We start from the raw sequence: 19,291 nt of genomic DNA, 5'->3' as shown, positions 1-19,291 counted from the left end.
CTGCACCTTTTCTTCCATCTTTATGGAACCCCCAAACGTTTTGCTTTTATTTTTTAATCTGACCTGTACTTTTTACAGTGCAGTGAAGGCTTAAGCTTCACTACACTGGCTTTTGCTAATAAGTTATGGGGCAACTGACATGTCCTGCAGGATGTCAGTACTGGGAAACATTGTTTCCCTTACTTGTGGTACTCTGTTACTACTTTTGGTTACTTTTGTATCACTTGTTGTAACTTTCTATCATTGTAAAAAGCAGCTTACACTGCAGTACAATAGGGTACGTTTTGCCCTAGACTAACACTGAGAGGATTTTTGGTTACTCTAGGTGTGCTAAAAGATAAGCTGGTGGAAGCAGTGTCTTTTCCGCACTTAGGGGGACTTTTCTTTTTAGCCTTAACGTGTTTACCACGTTTGGCTACTAACTGTGGCTACTGGTCAAACATGGCCGTGCCACGAGATTTCTCGCTTGTCCTTTTGCCATCTTGTTCTTTAGCCTTCTTCCTAGCCTGAGAGGCCAGGAAAATCCTTATAAGGACTTACAGTGGCGGGCTCCTGCAGGGTTCTGGGTGTTTGCTGTCAGGATGTGGGTGCTTACCTGACCAAAGTCCAGTCCTATGAGGGCTCCTGCATCGAGTTTTGCTGCATTCTTCAATCGAGAGTCCTTGCAACAGTGAAAGACACCAACCGTAGATCAGTTGGAGCCTGCAACCCCTGCAAATCGAGGACTGTGACTTTCAGCGAGGGAAAAGCAACCTTGGGCCCTCTTTCTTTGTCCTGCCAAGTCTGGGGAAGAACCGGAGTATGCAAGGGTAAGTTACAGAGCTTCTTACCTACTCCTATACCCCCGTTATAAGTCAATGGGCTTGTAATAAACCTTTATAAACCTTTATTCTAACACTTTTGGCTTTGCCATTGCTTGCTTGCGCAAGACTTCTGAAAGGTGGGGCTACTTCTGTTAGCTAGTTTAACTGGTACTCCAACCCTACGAACCCTTCACTTGACCCCAGAGACCCTACCTGCATTTTTTCCTGCTTTAAAGATTCTATGGAACATTTACCTGAATTGTTGGGCAAAAGGCCCCAGACAACTTAGAGCTGGACAATTTTAGTTAGGGATCATTCTCTATGGAGTGCATAATACTAATCTAACCTTTACTTTGCAGGAGTTTCTGATATGTATTATGCCCTATTACAAGTGAATGTATATATGTATCTATTTTATTCAGAGTTGTGTGATAACCCTACTTGCTAGTAGTCCTTTTTCTATAGTGTGCTTTGGGCAATAAATAACTGTATTTTTATACATCCTGTCCAAGTGTAATTTGTGATTCCCATTGTGTGACCTTATTGTGGACCCTTCACAAGCTCACCACCTCTGAAAAACATAGCCTAGACCGCCTGTCACTGCTACCCGAATGGGTTTGGCTACAGCTCCCTAGAGTTGTCCTTGTCACAATATAGGTTGGCCTTCTATACATCTGTCCACCAGGCCAGAGTATAGAAAATCAGTCCTAAAACTCGCCATCGTAGGTATTGGTGAAGGTTGAGCTGTGGTTGTTCGTTATGAAGTCAGTGCAGTTTGTGTGGAAGTTGGGATTGTGTAGTCAGGGACGGTAAATGAGGTGAAGAAAGGTTAGGTGTGGGTTTGATGGATGTGAATGAGTGGGAGCGAGTGCTTCAAAGGATATATATGATAGGGGTTGGGTTGCTAAGTGTGTGCAAATCGATATGATAAAATGCCACCAACTTGTTTGTTTGGGCGTGTTCTCTGGTGCATGAGATAGTGTAGGGGAAACATGTCTGGGATAATGTGTTTGTGGTGGTGTTTAAGCTATGTTTGTGTGAGGTAGAGTATGTCTGAGGAGTGTGTGCTAATGAGTTCATTGATTTCATGTGTGTGAGCAAGTGTAAAGTGGCAGTTGAGAAGAATGCGGGTGTGTACAATTAGTTGCAGCCCTAGACCTCTCCCACCTGCCCTCCCTGAACATATATGTTACTGTTAGTGTTTTCCATAGTCTTGTGCAGCCATCCTGCACTTAACAGACCAACCTCCTTTACCCTCAACCACCCCCCCGACCCCTGCACACTGAATCTGTAATGTCAAGATTTCCCTGGTGTTCATTTTAATGCTGTACTGCATTTGAACTACATATATATTTGTTCTTCCCTGTGTACAGTTAAATCCATTCAGTTTCTTTTAAACTGACCGGGTTTAGCTGCGATTGGTGCGATCTGACATGGCAGATGACTTGGTTTCCATGGATGGTTGCTGCAACTTGAGATATTCAGTGGATTGTGTTTTTCAAAATGGCCAGCGATTAACTTCCCCTTTTCAAGTGGAGGCTGTTTCTGATTTACTGTTCAGTAATTCCTCCACTCTTGATGGCGGTAACAGTAATTCTGCCGATTCTGGGAAGAATTGATATGATATGATAGGTTATTTATAACGCACTTAATACCCAGAGGTTTCGAAGCGCAGACCCGGGGATCGAACATGTTACTTTGTGTCGTCTTGCTTCCAAGGTGAGCATGTTGCCGCTGAACTATTCTCCCGAGACATTTATAGAAACCCAATTTACGGCAGTAATTCCACCAGACAGAATTACTGTTCCTGCCAACGGTGTGCACACGCTCCCTTGTAATACAGCTGTATTTGTGTTGAACACCACAGCGGTAATGATAGGTCTGCCTTGGTGGAATTTCCACCGTATTACTGCCAATCTCATAATGAGCCCCATAGTACCAATGACAAATAGTGCACTGATGGGTCTTGTTTTTGCAGTTCGCGTCTGCCATTTCGCATGGCAGTTAGAATTTGCAATGGATTTCTATGCAAACCACCTGTTTTCAGGTGCTGTAAAAAGCTGGCTGATTCCGTAGGCATACATTGCCTTTGTGCCAGTATGCAAAGTGTATGTTTGGACTTTATAAAAGAAACCGTATTGAAGCTATATTTCCAATGGATCAGAATACAGATAGCAGATTGCTTTTATACAGGAGTCGACCAATTCTAATGTTTTATATTTTTGTCTTGTGGGCAAGGAGAGGGGTGAGAATAATGGTATGCTTTAAGGAATATTACTAGTAGATTTAATGTTACTGCTTGGGGCAACATTCTTTTGCAAGCCATTGTTACTGCCCCAGCCGCTTAACATAAAGGATTAATTGGAGGCTTGACCGAAGTCTTAACGAGGACTTCAATTTTCAATGTCATGAGTGTAGCAACAAAACTATGAAATCTTTACAATTTCGTCCGTTTGTTAACACATATAGTAGCTAACATAAGTCTGTCAATTGTGGATACTGCTAGCTGCTTCAGGAATATTTATCTTTTCTTGCTTTTTTTTTCTAGGTTGTTTGATGTGTGCACTGTGTCCCGGACAGACAGAGAGACAAAACTAACCCTTGTATTTGAACATGTTGACCAAGACTTGGCCACTTATTTGGATAAAGTTCCAGAGCCTGGAGTTCCCACAGAAACTATAAAGGTACATAGAAACATTTCATGTACTTTTATTATTTTTATTTTTTTTATTCACCAGGCCAACCAAAAACCACATGAAGCAACAACATTTAAGGTTAATGTGTTGAACCGATTCATAGTTGTTTTTTGTTGGTCTTGGTGTTAGTGGGCACTGGTGGTTAAATTAATTAAGTATTGAAGTAAATTAATTGAATCTATGAATGCAGCTGAAACACCCATTCAAAGAAGAAATCTGATGAAAAAAGCTCTTGTTGTGTGGTCTGTTTAATTCAACCTCATTATTTACAGTCCCCTCACAATATCTTCTGGTGACAGAAAATGACAATCCCTCTTCAACATTAGTTGCATTGTTTTCAATGTAGACCTTACTGTGATCGATAGCTGCCTGATGTTATTTAGGAGACACTTCTGGCTTCCGGATATTCTTTCTTTTTATGCTGGCGCTTGTAGTCATAGATTAACTGGTGGAAAAGCAAAACTACAAATTCCTGAATGCAAAAATAATACAATGCTTGAAAAGAATCTCCCAAAAGTATTGGCATTTCTGATCTGATAGAATATGATGTTAAATGCATGCATACCTCTGCAAAACAAAGAGAACAGTGTTCAACAACTCTATCCTCACTTGTGTAAAGCTTTTAACAATGTACATTGTGGGTAATGTCCTCCACCTCGTCGCCTAACGCTGTCATCACGTGTACAAACCTGAATATTAAGTACCTCACGTCTGTCCTGTTGCCATCTACCTTTAATGTTGCGGCCTGTGTTATTCTGTAATGCTACTGCTTACCCATTGTAAGGCTCACAGATATTAGCATACTTCGCTACCAGGGCCTAGAATGTTGAACAATGTTTCTGTTAAGAGCTCTATCCCCACCTCAATTGCAAATAGAGTGACATCCATTGTTACTGTATCTATTTAATAAAACCTTTCATCCGAAATATAGTAGAACTATGAAAGGACGCCGCAGAGGCCACAAGTGATTTCAGACGTTTCTTTATTAGCATGTCCGCAGGGGTAACCAATGCAGGTCTGCGCTCTCCATTAACCATCACTCTGCGATCTCCCGAGTCTTCCAAGTTCCATGATGGGTGACTCGGGAGACAGAATGCAACACATCTTCCCGCTTAACCATACCCATAATCAACCGTTAACGAAGAGAAGGTATTAGCAACTTGGCAACAAAAGGAAAAGGGATATACATTTTTATCACAATTGAAACTAAAATATCATTAATCGAGAATACAATTTGAAACAAAATAATACCACTTAAGATAAGACTGTAAAAAATATTAACCGTTGTCAAAGCTAGACCTGGTCAGATTATTCACGCACACCATTCTCCAATCATTTGGGTACTCTTCTCAATCTCTTTGAAGACAACTCAACATGCTCGGAATTGGTTTTCAATGACACCCTATTCTGACCTTGCTCACATTTTGCCAGCTAACAAATGGACCACACCTCCCCTCCTTCCACAATCGCCACGTCATTCCGAAACAGGGGAAATTCTTTTTGGACCAATGCATTTGTGAGTCAACCTAAGATTCTGAATCATCACCCAATCTCCCACTTTCCAACTCTGCTTTTTCACTGCTTTTTCGCTCCTTTCTTCACATCAAATATTTCCTTGATATCCCTTTGACTCTCCTTTATGCAATCCATTATTGCTTCTTTATCCACCTCCACCGAATTAGCCAAACCGAGCCACCCCAGGCACAATTTGTTACCTTGCTCCCTCCCTTTTAATGATACAAAGAGCAAGGTTTTTGTTACCGAATGTGGTGTGGTGAGGTAACCTCACATAATTTGGCTTTGGACTTCTTTCCATGGCAATCCTGATCTTAACGCTAACAGAATTCCTTCTTTAATGAATCTATTGGCTCTTTCTACCAATCCATTTGCCCTTGGGTGATATAATGCAGTACGGGTATGCTTAATGGCATAACTGTCTAATAACTTTTTGATGAAAGCCGAACAAAATTGTACACCATTGTCAGTGAATACTTCTCTGACTGCACTCCATTCCACCCATTTGGTGTCAAAAAAGATTTTATGATAAAGGAACTGTGAAACTCTTGTCTGGCATATACGCACAAAGTTTTTTGCTTGAAATAATTTCATAATTTACATGTATTTGATACAAAGATATCGCCAACTGTTTGGCTTTCTGATAAGCTAGTGATAGAGTTCAGGGGACGGGAGTTCCCTAATCTTTGGGAACTTTGTTTGTTGCTTGATGTATTTCTGGTCCATGTGCCAGGATCAACCTTTTCTCCCCCGCACCTTGAGTTCCATTTAATTATTGTTCTTGACATGTAGTTTAGACTTATCTAACTACCATTACATTGGTAGTGCACTGTGTGAATTTCGTAAATAATCTGTTTCACTCATTAGACTTATGATGCATTTATTATAGTGAATTTGTGAAGCTGAATTATGTCAGTTTAAGGCAGCGGGATTTCATCCAAAAGTTAATTTCGAAGGGATTGTGTCCTCCGACGTATTCCTCATCTTAGATATCTCCTTCCAACTCTGCTGGCCTCGGAAAATGTTTTCTCTCTAGAGGGCGCTGCGCGTCGACGTCCTCCGAGTCGATGTCCCTCGACAGCCGCCGTATCGACGTCGACGTCATCCTGCCTATAAAGGCCGCGCGCAGCGTCCGTTGCTCAGTTCCGTTTTTCCGCGCTTACTCAGTGCCTCGGAATGCCGTTGCTCAGTTCTTGTCAGATTAATCCTATTTACCTCGAGTCATTCGATCCGTACTCGATGGCTTCCTCGTCGGAACCGACAACTCCTCAATCCAGCTTCAAAAAATGCTGAGATTGTGGGAAAAAGATGTCGTTGACTGACCCTCACAGAGTTTGTCTGTGGTGTTTGGGAGCTGAACACCATTGTTGGGAATGCGAGGACTGTATGTCCATGACAGCTAAGGCCCTGAAGGAGCGTAGGGGAAAGCTGGAGAAAGGTAAGACTTTTAAAGCTTCTTCTTCGTCGACGAAGTCGAGACACTCGTCTCCTCGTCACCATTCGCGCTCCAGCTCTCGGAGTGGGTCTCATCACTCCTCGAGATCGAAGCACTCGAAGAGGAGACGTCGAAGATCCCCTTCTCCGTCTTCCTCTGTTTCGCCAAAAAGAATCCCTTGGCCCACGAAACATAGTTCCCGGGCTGAATGGGAGGAATTCCGCAAAAATATGATGAGCGTCTTCGAGAAAGCGGCCTCGACCCCCTCGAAGACTGCCGAGAGCGATGCTCTTGTCGAAAGACCCGAAGGTCAAAAACGCGGCGAGTCGCAGTACCCGGCGAAGGAAACCTCTCGAGCGCGTCTCGAACCCTCGAGTAGGACTATGACCTCCAAACCTTCCTCGAAGGTTCCGTCGAGGTCGATGTCTTCGACGCCGTTGTCGAAGGGACCTTCGACACACGGGTCTGTCGACTCGACGCCAGCTTCGACACCGGCGTCGATGCCAAGAAAAGTCACGGTTACGACACACCCAGTGACTATCCCCAGGTTCTCGACGTTGATGGCTTCGAGATTGTCGAGTAGAATTCCAATTCTGTCGAGGTCTTCGAGGCCTCCGCCTTTGTTTTCGACGCCACGCTCGAAGCCTTCGACGTCGGCGTCGACGACATCGACGTTTTCGAGGCCGATAATGACAAGTTCGGCACCCTCTGCCTTGGAAATGGGATTTACTCCCTTTATGAGTTCAGAACAATTGAGAACTATGTCCTCAATTTTGGAAGAGGGTGAATTGTCTGAACAGGAAGACACATTTGAGTTGCAGGGACCTGTAACCCCATTTAGAGAGGAATTTTCCTCTGAAGAACGCAGGTTAAAGGATCTTCATGATTCCTTACATGAGGCAAGTGGGTTAGACACTTCCCCTGAGGTGGAGTTTGCTAGGCCAGACCCAGGGGAGCATGCTGAAACCCCCGATAGAGCCTTAATGGCCAGGATCACAGAGTTCATGGGGTGGTCTGCACCTTCACAATCTTTCCAACAAGATGACCTCACGGATATTCTTGACAAAGGCCCACAGGAGGATCCTGTGGTGCCTTTTCATAAAGCTCTTCAGAGGAAGATCATGACAAACTGGGAAACCCCAGATGTCGTACCAGCAGTAAATAAAAAACTGTCTACAAAGTACAGGGTATCTTCTACAGACCCGGAGTTTTTGTCTAAACACCCATCCCCAGAAAGTCTGGTGGTACAGGCAGCATCCTCTACCGATGTCAAGACGGCTTATCCTACCGTCCCACAGGACAGGGACGATAACAAATATGATGCTATGGCAAAGAAAGTCTTTTCAGCATGTAGCATGGCGTTAAAATCTGTTAATGCTACTTGCACCCTTGCTAGGTTCAGCCATACACTTTGGGAGTGTGCTTCTACAGCGGCTGACTGCATCCCGGAGGGAGAAGAAAGGGATGCGTTCCTGAATATTATACAGGACGGTAAAGACGCTATGTGCGAATCCCTCCAGACGGGCATTGATTCGGCTGACAGTATCAGCAGAGCAATGGCGGCAAGTACATCAACCAGGAGGTTCGCTTGGTTGAGAAAGTCTGGTTTTGCCCCAGATGTGCAAGCCAGGCTCTTGAACATGCCATTCGATGGCTCTTCTTTGTTCGGGAAAAAGGCGGATGACAGTTTAGAGAAACTGCAAACTTCAAAAGCAGCAGCAAAATCCCTAGGAGCTGCAATCCGTCAGACTCCCTTTCGTCCCACAGGAACCTCTGCGAGGGGCAAGTCCTTTCGCTTCTACTCCGCATTCGGAAGAGGTAGAGGACGACCGGCTCAAAGGGGACAAAGAAGAACTACCCGAGGTGGACGGGGTAGATATTCAAAAGCCGCAGCAACAGCAGGTGCCTCTTTACCATCGGCATCTGCATCAGCCGCCCCAAAACCACTCTGCGGACTTCCCTCACAGGACACCTGTAGGCGGCAGGTTGACTCAACATCTGGCGGTATGGCAGGCTATCACGTCAGATGCTTGGGCATTGGAAACAGTTGCCCAAGGTTACTGCCTGCCTTTCCTATGTATACCTCAGAGTCATCCACTGGGGATCAGCTCTCAGAAAGCTCCAGATCCGCTCCTCTTGCAGGAAATTTTGGACCTGCTAGAGAAAGGTGCCATAGAACCGGTACCTGTAGCGGAGAGTAACAAGGGCTGGTGGTACTCTTACGTTCTCATTCCAAAGAAAGACGGAGGACTGAGACCCATCTTGGACTTGTGAGAATTGAACAAATTCCTCAGAAAAGACAAATTCAAGATGGTCACTCTTTCTCAGATCCTCCAGGCCCTTCAGTTCCAGGACTGGTTGGTATCTCTGGACCTTCAGGATGCTTATTTCCATGTGCCTATCCATCTCAAACACAGGAAATACCTGAGGTTCGCAATTGGCAACTCTCACTATCAATTTCGAGTGCTGCCATTTGGGCTGACCTCCCACCGAGGGTCTTCACCAAGTTAATGTTGGTAGTGGCTGCAAGTCTAAGGAGGGAAGGGATTCACGTCTACCCCTACCTGGACGATTGGTTGATCAGGGCTGTTTCTTCGGAGCAAGCTCAGATCCAGCTAAATCACGTGTGCCACTTCCTTCACAGACTGGGCTTCTCCCTCAATTTAAAGAAGTCACAAATGATACCATCGCAGAGACTCCAGTTCATAGGAGCGATCCTGGACACTTCCCTGGGAAAAGCCTCGCCACTAGAGGTGAGGGCTCAAGATATTCTACAGATGGTTACCAAGTTCCAACATGCCCAACGTCTCCCAGCCTTCGACTTTTTGAGGTTGCTAGGCCTCATGGCATCCTGCATTTTCCTAGTGCCAGAGGCTCGCCTGAGAATGAGATCCCTCCAGTGGGCACTGAGGACTCAGTGGTCACAATTCTCAGGGAGAATGACAGATCTTCTTCAGGTTCCCGGCAGGGTGGCTCGAGACCTTCAGTGGTGGGCCTGTCAGGAGAACATTCTGAAAGGAGAACAGTTTTGGCAACCCTGGCCGGAGATAACAGTAGTCACGGATGCCTCACTCACGGGGTGGGGAGCCCACGCCAACGACTTGACCATCGGCGGTCGTTGGTCTCCATCGGAGTCCAGACTACATATCAACCTGTTAGAGCTGAGAGCCATCAGACTTGCGCTGAAGGCGTTCCTGCCAGCTGTACAAGGGAAGAACGTCCTGATAATGACGGACAACACGGTGGCCATGCATTACCTCAACAAAAGAGGAGGCGTAGGATCACTACCCCTGTGCAGAGAGGCGATGCAGCTCTGGTTTTGGGCAATCCAAGAAGGAATCTCTCTATCGGCAGCTCACCTAGCCGGAGAGAAGAACTTGACAGCGGACGCTCTGAGCAGGCAGAACACAGTCTCCCACGAGTGGGAGCTAGCTCAGGAAGTCCTTCAAGAGATCTTTGCCCTTTGGGGAACCCCTCAGGTAGATCTGTTCGCCACCAGCCTAAACAGGAAATGCGACCTGTTCTGCTCAAGGGAATTTCCCCCGAGAGGAGCTTTGGGAGACGCGTTCATAGTGGACTGGGAGTTTCCGCTTCTGTACGCGTTCCCACCGGTCCCTGTCATTCCTCAAATGATCAGGAGGTTGAGAAGATTCCGGCGAACCATGATCCTAATTGCCCCGGATTGGGCCAGGAGAACGTGGTACCCGGACCTTCTAGACTTGTCCATCTGCCCTCCAATTCGACTTCCACTCAGAGAGAACCTGCTCTCACAGAAGGGAGGTCAGGTTCTCCATCCAGACATCAAAAGCCTCAACCTTCACGCTTGGCTTCTGAAAAGCTGAGGTACAAGGATTGGGACCTCCCTGATGAGGTTATGGAGGTGTTGCTTTCGGCAAGGAGGCCAGCAACAAAGTCTTTATACCGCTGCCGTTGGAACAGATTATCGACCCTTTTTCATGTGGTACACCAATGGTTTTGTCCTTCCTACTATATTTGGCAAATTCAGGCCTTCAAGTTGGCACCATTAAGGGCTATCTTGCAGCGCTATCGATCTTTAAGCGTACTGCGGAAGAACCATCCTATTTCAAATTACCCTTGGTAATACAGTTTCTAAAGGGGTTAACCAATGTTTATCCCCCAAGAACATTCCAAGTTCCCCTATGGGATTTAAACTTAGTACTAACTTTCCTGATGGGCACACCTTTCGAACCTCTCCATTCTTGTTCGTTAAGATTCCTTACCCTTAAAACTGTTTTATTAATAGCACTTACATCTGCTAGAAGAGTGAGCGAATTACAAGCTCTTTCTTGTAAACCCCCTCACACAATATTTCACAAAGACAAAGTTGTCCTGCAAGTGAAGCCTAATTTCCTCCCAAAGGTGGTTTCTGAATTCCATATCACTCAGAAGATTACCCTACCATCTTTCTATCCTCCTCCTCACCCGGGGAAAGAGGAAGAGAGGTAAAACAGGCTAGACCCTAGGAGGGCTTTAAGTTTTTACATCAGTAGACTAGCCAGGATAAGACAGGCAGACCAGCTGTTTGTAGGTTACGCAGGTCACAAGCTGGGGTTACCAATAACTAAGCAGACCATTTCCAGATGGATCATTCTAGCCATTCTGGAATGTTATAAACTGGCGGGGAAAGAGCCCCCTCAAAACCTTAGGGCTCATTCGACCAGAGGTATTGCAGCTTCATCGGCCCTCAAAAGAGGCGTGCCGGTTAAAGACATCTGTGCGGCCGCTACATGGTCGTCTGTCCATACCTTTACACGTTTTTACAATTTGGATTCCTCCTCCAGTCAGGAGACTAGGTTTGGAAGGGCTGTACTGCATTCTATTCATCAATAGAAGACAGCGTGAAGTCAGTACTCCCTCCTCCGATAATAGAATACTGCTATGGGAGCCTATCTAAGATGAGGAATACGTCGGAGGACACAATCCCTTCGAAGAACAAGTTACTTTTTACCTTGTAACGTTCTTTCGACGGGATGTTCCTCCGACGTATTCCTCATCGACCCTCCCATCCATCCCCGCAGTTCTACTTCCCTTGTTGTTGCAGCTTACGCTCCTTCAGGGTGATTAGTTTAGTCCAAAAAGTATTATTGTGGGCTACAAAACGGAACTGAGCAACGGACGCTGCGCGCAGCCTTTATAGGCAGGATGACGTCGACGTCGATACGGCGGCTGTCGAGGGACATCGACTCGGAGGACGTCGACGCGGAGCGCCCTCTAGAGAGAAAAAAATTTCCGAGGCCAGCAGAGCTGGAAGGAGATATCTAAGATGAGGAATACGTCGGAGGAACATCCCGTCGAAAGAACGTTACAAGGTAAGAAGTAACTTGTTCATCTTTCGTACAGTGCAGGATGGACGAGGCGTTGGAGGAGGGGATTGCGTATTTGTATGTCAATATTCTAGGGATAACATCTAAACCATTTAGATTTGACAAAAATGGCATGGGAACATGGGTAAATGTTAGTTGAGGGTCAGTAGCAGAGGGCCTGGATTCCCAGATCAGAAAGGAAAAGGGATATATGTTAGGTGCAATCTGAGGAAGGTAGAGATCAGCGACAATGTTCTGTTTTTCATTGCAGCATAGTGGGGACCCATAAAAATGTCAGGATAGGATAGTTCATGCTGTTTTATGCGGTACTTAACAAGGTACCAATAGTATTGCCAGAAAATGTATGTTCATGCATATTTCCTCCACCTATGTTCTTATAGACAGAGCTTGCCCTTTCCAACTATTGCACTCAGCCCTTGCCATTATCTCACTTATCATGTTAAGAATCTACAATGCCAACAGCATTTACCTTGGTATGCCTGACTCCCCTACCAGAAAAATACAACAGATTCAGAACACAGCAGGCAGCAGTAATCCCTCTAAGACTCAGCAAGTGGGAGCACAGCACACCAGCATTAAGAACTCTAAATTGGCTACCAGCCAAGAAACAGATCTATTTCACAGCACTCTGCATTGTACACAGAGCAATTCACAGCCAATGAGCAGAATTCCTGCAAGGCAAAATCGCAAAATCTCCATATACAGACCAAATAGAACCTTGAGATCTAGCAATAACATTCTCTTTGAAACCAGACGAAATGGGAAAAAGAATTGCAGGGGGATTTGGTTTTTTTTCCCTCCATCTCGACTAAACGCTGGAACTCACTAAGTGAATACACACAATAGAGGAACACCTGACTTTCAGGAAAGCAATTAAAAACATTCCTAAGTAACTGGTCAAGCCATGGGCTATTGTTGAAGCAAGGCCAAACATCGCTGACAATGTCGCAATGTTTTTGGTTATTCAACAGGCCACCTATGCGACTGAGTTTATGCCCTATGGCCTACGCCATGAGAATCATCGCCCTCCTCTCTTCCCCACTAATCCAAACTAAAATGTTTCTTATTCCCGCAAGCACACCACACACAGACCAACTATCCCACACACACACAGCATTGATAACATTACCCCCTCTACTGATCTTAAACAGCAGAACTCCACACCTCTTTGAATAACTTGCACGAAAGCGACTTGACCAATACATCGTTGTCCCATGGAAACACACAACTTCCCATACAGACTCAACCCCCTGTACTCACACCAATAGCACCTAGAAGACACCCAGACAGTCACTGTTTTTCCCGAACTGTAGTGACCAACCCTACAGCAAAAGCACCCTTACGCTCTCTCCTCCCACTAATAATTAAAGACAGATTTAGGAAGACCACTCCATTACTGCAGGTCTTTCTAAATCCAGCCCGCGTGCCCCTGCTGCAACGAGTGCATGCAGGGGCTGACAGGCAGGTTGGGACTCGGAAGTGCAGGACCAGGATAGCAGGTAAGTGTGTGGGTGTGTGTGTCCTGGTTTGTATGTTGTGTGTATGTATGTATGTGGTTTGGTTTGGGGAAGTGGTGGCGGGCAGGGAATTATAATGGGGGGTTCACAGGGTGAAATCCCTGAATATATAAAAAAAATAAAAAAGGGAAACCGCATTTTAAAGGTCTCAAGAGAAAAGGACCTTTACAATGCCGGTTTTCTGTTTTCCGATCAAAAGAAAATCAGTCAAAGTTAATTGGTCCTTTTCTCTTGAGACCTTTAAAAATTTCACATAGAACCACAAAACCAACTCCTCCTTTCTTTCATATCTGGCACAGTGCCTGGAGACCCTTTAGATGGAAGCGGCACTCTGTGTAAATCCCAGTAACACAACATGTATGGAGACTGGGGCTGATTGGGGCCTCTTACCACCTAGAATTGTGGTCATCAATAAGGTCATGGGACCAAAAAGAGAGACTGCATTTGGGAAGTGACAACAGACTAGAGTGGTTTGGCAGGGAAGTGCATGCTGTCTTGAGAAGGGGGGTTGGAGGGAGGGTCAATAAGGGCTTACTTGAACCCGGAAGTGGTGTTGACCAAGAAGACAGTAGTAGATGATTTGGAGAAGGAAGTGGCTAACCATGTTGTTTAACCAGGGCCAAGGCATGCTACAATGAGATGGGGTATATCCTGATGTCTTAACAAAAAAAAGAACTGGGGAACAATGTGGTGGCTCCAATTTATCTGAGACAAAGTAGAGGGAGGAAAATATTGAGAAAGGGTTGAGGCGGAGAATGCTTGCTGACAGTGGGGCTCTTTTAGTGAAATAGCCTTACTCCTTGCAAAATGTTTGGGACGTGGCAGAGAGAAGAGGCTTGTTTGAAGTGGAGGATACTTTTCTAATGAAATAGAAGTTCTATGCGCAGAGTTTATCAATGTTTTGAGATTTTAAATCCATTCCAACTTTATTCTACTGTACCTGTAAAGGAAATTAGGTTTCATCTGTTGATAGAGTGATCACAAGGAACTTGAAAGTCCCATTGAGACAGTCTTTTTTTCTGTTTCCATCATCTGGCCACAACTCTTCACACAGAAGAAAAATTCCAGTTTGCAAAGAGGCTGGGGTCTTGATAGGACAGAGAATGTGTTGTTGCCATGGTGAATGCACCATGCACGGCAACAGCAAAAGAAGGTTGTGTCTGTCCAGAGGGCCTTCTCGATGTCTAACACTGAGCCGGTGAGCACTGAGGAGGATGAGCACCTGCCAAACAGGATGCAACTAGAGCCATGCTAAAGGCTGGCAAGAGCAAAACGTGAGTGACACATGTGAACTGCGGGGCTCGAACACAGCTATCGGAGGAAGCTCTGAAGTGTAGAGACAGGAAAGTGCGTGGGCGAGGGGCATGAAGACAAGAACTATCCAAACCAAGGGGCGAGGGACAGCATGAATATGTGTACATGAATCTGGGGTGAGGGAACATGACACAGCAGAGCAGAGGGAAATTAAAGAGCAGATGGAACTCTAGCATGGGAGTACAAGGAAAAAATAAGTTGGGGTCCAAAGACTAACATTGAATCTTAGGGACGTGGAGTGAGATTCCCCAGAGTACCTTGGCAAAGGAAAAACGTAGAACGGTGAACAAATTATGCATGCTCACACTTTGACTCTGAGTTCTTGCCGTACCGTATGAACATTGTTTGGGAGCACAGCTGGAAACTGGGCCTTGAGGTGAGAAAGTGAATCGCGAGTGAAGCCTCACTACTAGCAATCAAGCTGAATGCTGAGATTTGAAGCAATATTTCAGAAGAGGGATCTTTCAGAAGTAGAACCTGACAGAAAACATAATTTAAGTAGAAGAGCTGAGCTATACCTGGAGGACGTGCAGTAGGAGTTCCCAGAGAGGAGATTCATTTGATGACAAATGCTGCATGCTGATACTCAGAGATATTAGAATGAACTGAGCTTTCTCGCTAGGGAGAAATGTAGAATGGTAGGACTCAGAGTGCAAGGTCCATGATCAGACTGAGAAAGTCAACTAGACCAGAAATATTGCATGTTGGGGCATGGAGTGCAAGTTCCTAAATACCACAGAGCGAGCCATACTGAGCAGTAACGTTCTCAAACATGGGATCTTAAATGGATTCACATGCTCTGTAATATTCCCCGTTGTCAGGCTGGGAAGCCTTTTGTAATATTCGAAGCAGTTTTGCTTTAAAGTAAAAAACTGCTTGTCGCTTATAGAGTCTACTGCTGTCATTTTGGGTCATACTGCCCATGCCAATGGCATTCATCCTCCTAGGCTCCACCCCTGGAAGTCATCCTCAGATAGTTACTGCACGTTTTTCTGTAGGTAGTCCTTGGAGTTTGCTACTTGAAAAATCGTGATTTTGTTCTATTTGTGTGTGTGTGTGTATATATATATATATATATATATATATATATATATATATATATATATATATATATATATATATACACCTGCCTATAGGTGGTGTACTGTCGGAGGATCACATGGGGGTGGCAACAGGTCAGGAAGACTGGGAACCCCCCCTGTTTAACTTTCCCCATAATCCCACACTTGTAATGGCTGTTTGCACAACTGCAGAAATCAGAAAATCTAACTTTGTTGTTGAGGACTAAAAGTCCCATAAGTACTGGGAAGAGGAAGAGGGCTGAAGAGTCATGCTGTAGTAGTAGTCAGGCAATTAAGCCTAATAGCCCACACCTGAGGGAACATGAGAGGCTTAAAAGGCCCCCTCAGGTGCAGGCAATTGGAAGGAGCTCGAACAGTGGCTGGAGTGCTTGCAGTAGTAGCAGAAGCATAAAGAAGAATGCACAGTGTTGGTAATCCAGTCAGAAGTGGGAGAACCAAAAGGACTCCGGGATTCCGATGCACCTGCTTATCCTTTGAGGGTACTGTTCTCCACCCCCCCCCCATTCTTGTGTGTAGAGGCTGCGCACCGGAAGACGGGCAGAATAAGCTGTCTTTCCCCATGTGAGCCTAATTGCAGAGATTGCTCAGCAGGAATCGTGTCAGAGACCGAGGATCTGTGTTGAAGCCGTGGGTCTCAGAAGTGAGAGGAGCTCCTTAATTGGGTGGCTGAACCGCAGACACCTTCAGTGAGGAAGGGTGTGCGGCCAAGTGAAGCCAGAAGTCGTAGAAGTTGTACAACACGTGGAGAAAGGAACACAGAAGCCGGTGAGTTAAATCTGGCGTTCTGATACCTTGCACGAGCACTGCGGCAACAGTATCCAGCTTAATAATCACTCACGTAAGAGTAGAAGTGAGGCAACGTTGTTCATTGAGTCTTTAACAATGGGACACTTGAAATGTAACACTTGCGTGTGATCGGGTATTTTCTCTTTCACTCTCGTGAAGCTCAAATGCTACAAAAAGCAATTGTTAAACCTTTCAACTTTGTAAAACGTATGAAGAGGTGGTCACTTGTGCCTAGTTACACTTCTCAGAGGAAGAGTGACCTCTGAAACATTATTCACACAAACAACAGTTGCTTGTAAAGTGAAGTCGAGTGTTAAATTCTTATAAATTGAAGTTGGAGAGAGTCCAAGCCAAGCATGAACCAGGTATTCCCCAATTAAAACTGAAATCGGCCTTTCCCACAGCCAGAGAACAGTTTAAACCTTACTGTGGGCCCCCAATAGAACTTCAGCATTGCCTACAATACAAGTGTGCAAGCATTACCTGAAGCCAAGAGAGTAGGACCAATGCTTCTGGGTAATTATTCTGGCTAACAGGTGGTAAATGGATAAAGGCAAGGCAAGGCAAGGCAAGGCTAGGGAGGGGAAACTTGCTACTTATAAATATTCTTTGAAGTTGATACAACCTATATTGCCAAAGAATGTAGACTGAAGAGAGAAGGGTGTCCCAAAGGCAATTATAGGTTGTTGTTGGTTGCAGACAGACAAAAGAGGCAAAGAGGCTGCCCCTTTTGAAAAGGGATATTCAGAGGAAGAGTGCCTTGCCTATTTGAAAGTGTTGAAATGCCTGAAAGTGAATCTTGTCATAAGCTGTTTTAAAGTCACAAACTTCTGAAGCCGTAGTGATTGTATTTGGTTGTCAGTAGATGCAAGACTTGAGTGGCACAAATTAAGTGGAATACTATGAGGCAAAAAGAGTAGAACCTCATAGTAAACTCTTGTAGGAATTTAAGTGTTGAAATGGAATTATAAGTGCTGTGAAGTCATCCTGACAAAGATACCTACTGTGACTCCTAATCTTGTAAAGAGACATCATAACTGTTAACCAAGAACTGGGTTTACTAACATTTACAGAAGTTGTATTTCCTTTGAATTGTGATAATTCTTCTAAGACAACTGGAAGTTGTGGCAAGGCATTGTGGCTGGGAATGACTGATTCTATTTTAGTGAAGTGGAAAGTCTGATCACCAAGAGGAGAAGCTATTCTGTTATTGGAACTTTGGTTAACAAAACCTTATTTTGACATTGAAGATATCAAGCACTGACTTGAGACTGTATTGCCTACATGGATTTCCTGGTTTCTTTTTGTTGAACATTGGCGCTGAATTTACCTTGAATCTTGGGGAAGTGAAGTTCACCCAGGTTATTAAGAGGTTATCAAAAGAGACTGTAAATATCATTGTTGATGTTATTTGAATTGCCATATATTTTCTTTGCGTATTTGATGTTTAAGTGTGAGGGCCAGCCATCCTGTGTTAGTGTCTCCCTTTAGGTTTGATAGACAGGAAAATTCTTGTCACAGTAGGGACAGTGAGGTGTTTGGTAACATTTATAATTTAATAAAATTGCATATTTTGCACAATCGTCCAAACGTTCCCTCACAGTACGCAGACCACTTCAACCCACCGGGGAAAGAAGGTTAGGGCCTGCTGGATTGGATGGGTACGGGGAGGTAAGATAACTGGAAAGCGGGTTAGGGAGATATTGTGTATGGGTAAGGGGGTGTTAGGGTAAATGCTCCTCGGCTCCTCTGTGCCTTCAAGATTGTAAAAAAGTTCACATGCACACACTCATTCACATTGCTGCACTAAGGTACACTCTTCTACAAATGATCACACTTGCATTGTTTTGTATGTACCGGAAATAAACTGCATTATCCAATGCAAAGATAGACTGGTGCATTAGAACAGATTGCATAACCCCATGCAAATGTATGTTGGTGTACCAGACACATAACTTGCATTACCTCATGCAGGAAACACTATTATAAACCTGTACTGGCTTAATCAACAAGAAAGAAAGCTACTTCGCTCTGGCTTCTTGTGGCGTTCATGCTCAGCATTCTTGCTGACGTCCGCGTACATCGAACTATGGAAACAAAAGTTAATGTCAGTATAACCTCAACCATGAGATTGGTGCTCTTAGATTAGTTGGTAAGTGTGGCAATCTCGCCATGAGCGGAGAAGCATGTTAGTGTGATGTGGAGTTAGCTACGGAAGGCAATCGGCAATGCGGAGCAGTTCAAGTTGCCGGCAAGAACGCGTTAGCCTTGTTAACATAACCAAGAAAACAGATATTGTTGGAGCGGCTGGACATGTGCACCTATCTTCATGGAGCGTGCCTGGGTTGTTACCGGTGTGGGCTGGGCCCCACTAAGGCTTGCCTGCTGGAGCTTCCTGAGAACATGTCTGACATTTTTGAAGTTCAGAAGCGCGAGCGGAGCCTTGCGGCAGTCAAACGTGCCCATGCACACTGGCTTGGATGTATCCTGGGCACCTTTTTAGAGCTAGTGCTGTTACGAGCCTGCTCGGAAATGTGGTCTTTTGCTGGTTTTGCACTCCGTGGTCATTTGTTGTTACTCTGCTGCCATATCTGCCATAAAAGCAGATGTGTCTCCTGCAATAGCATACTTTTGGTATTTCTTTTGTATTTTGCATTTTATTAGTGTTTTATAAAGTGTCTTAAGTCTAGGCGCTGTACAGAAAACGATGAACGGTACAATAATATGAGTAAACAAAAATTCAGAAAAACAATCAAGCATGTTGCAGCAAGTAAGACTTCAGTGACCTACAAAATAAA

General features: G+C 44.8%; 1 protein-coding gene across 3 annotated transcripts in view; it reads left to right on the top strand.

Moving 5' to 3' along the window:
* CDK6 (cyclin dependent kinase 6) overlaps positions 1-19,291 on the top strand; it is an 896,150-nt gene that overhangs the window by 144,795 nt on the left and 732,064 nt on the right. For all 3 annotated transcript variants that reach the window (XM_069648455.1, XM_069648457.1, XM_069648456.1), the window contains exon 3: positions 3,352-3,487. In XM_069648455.1, coding sequence (XP_069504556.1) covers positions 3,352-3,487 — 136 coding nt within the window. The remainder of the gene's footprint in view (positions 1-3,351; positions 3,488-19,291) is intronic.

The sequence above is a fragment of the Ambystoma mexicanum genome, chromosome 2q, assembly GCF_040938575.1.
Source record: "Ambystoma mexicanum isolate Mex_15411 chromosome 2q, UKY_AmexF1_1, whole genome shotgun sequence".
Lineage (NCBI taxonomy): Eukaryota > Metazoa > Chordata > Amphibia > Caudata > Ambystomatidae > Ambystoma > Ambystoma mexicanum.
Note: the sequence above shows the minus strand (reverse complement) of the source record. Positions and strands in the feature narration are given on the sequence as shown.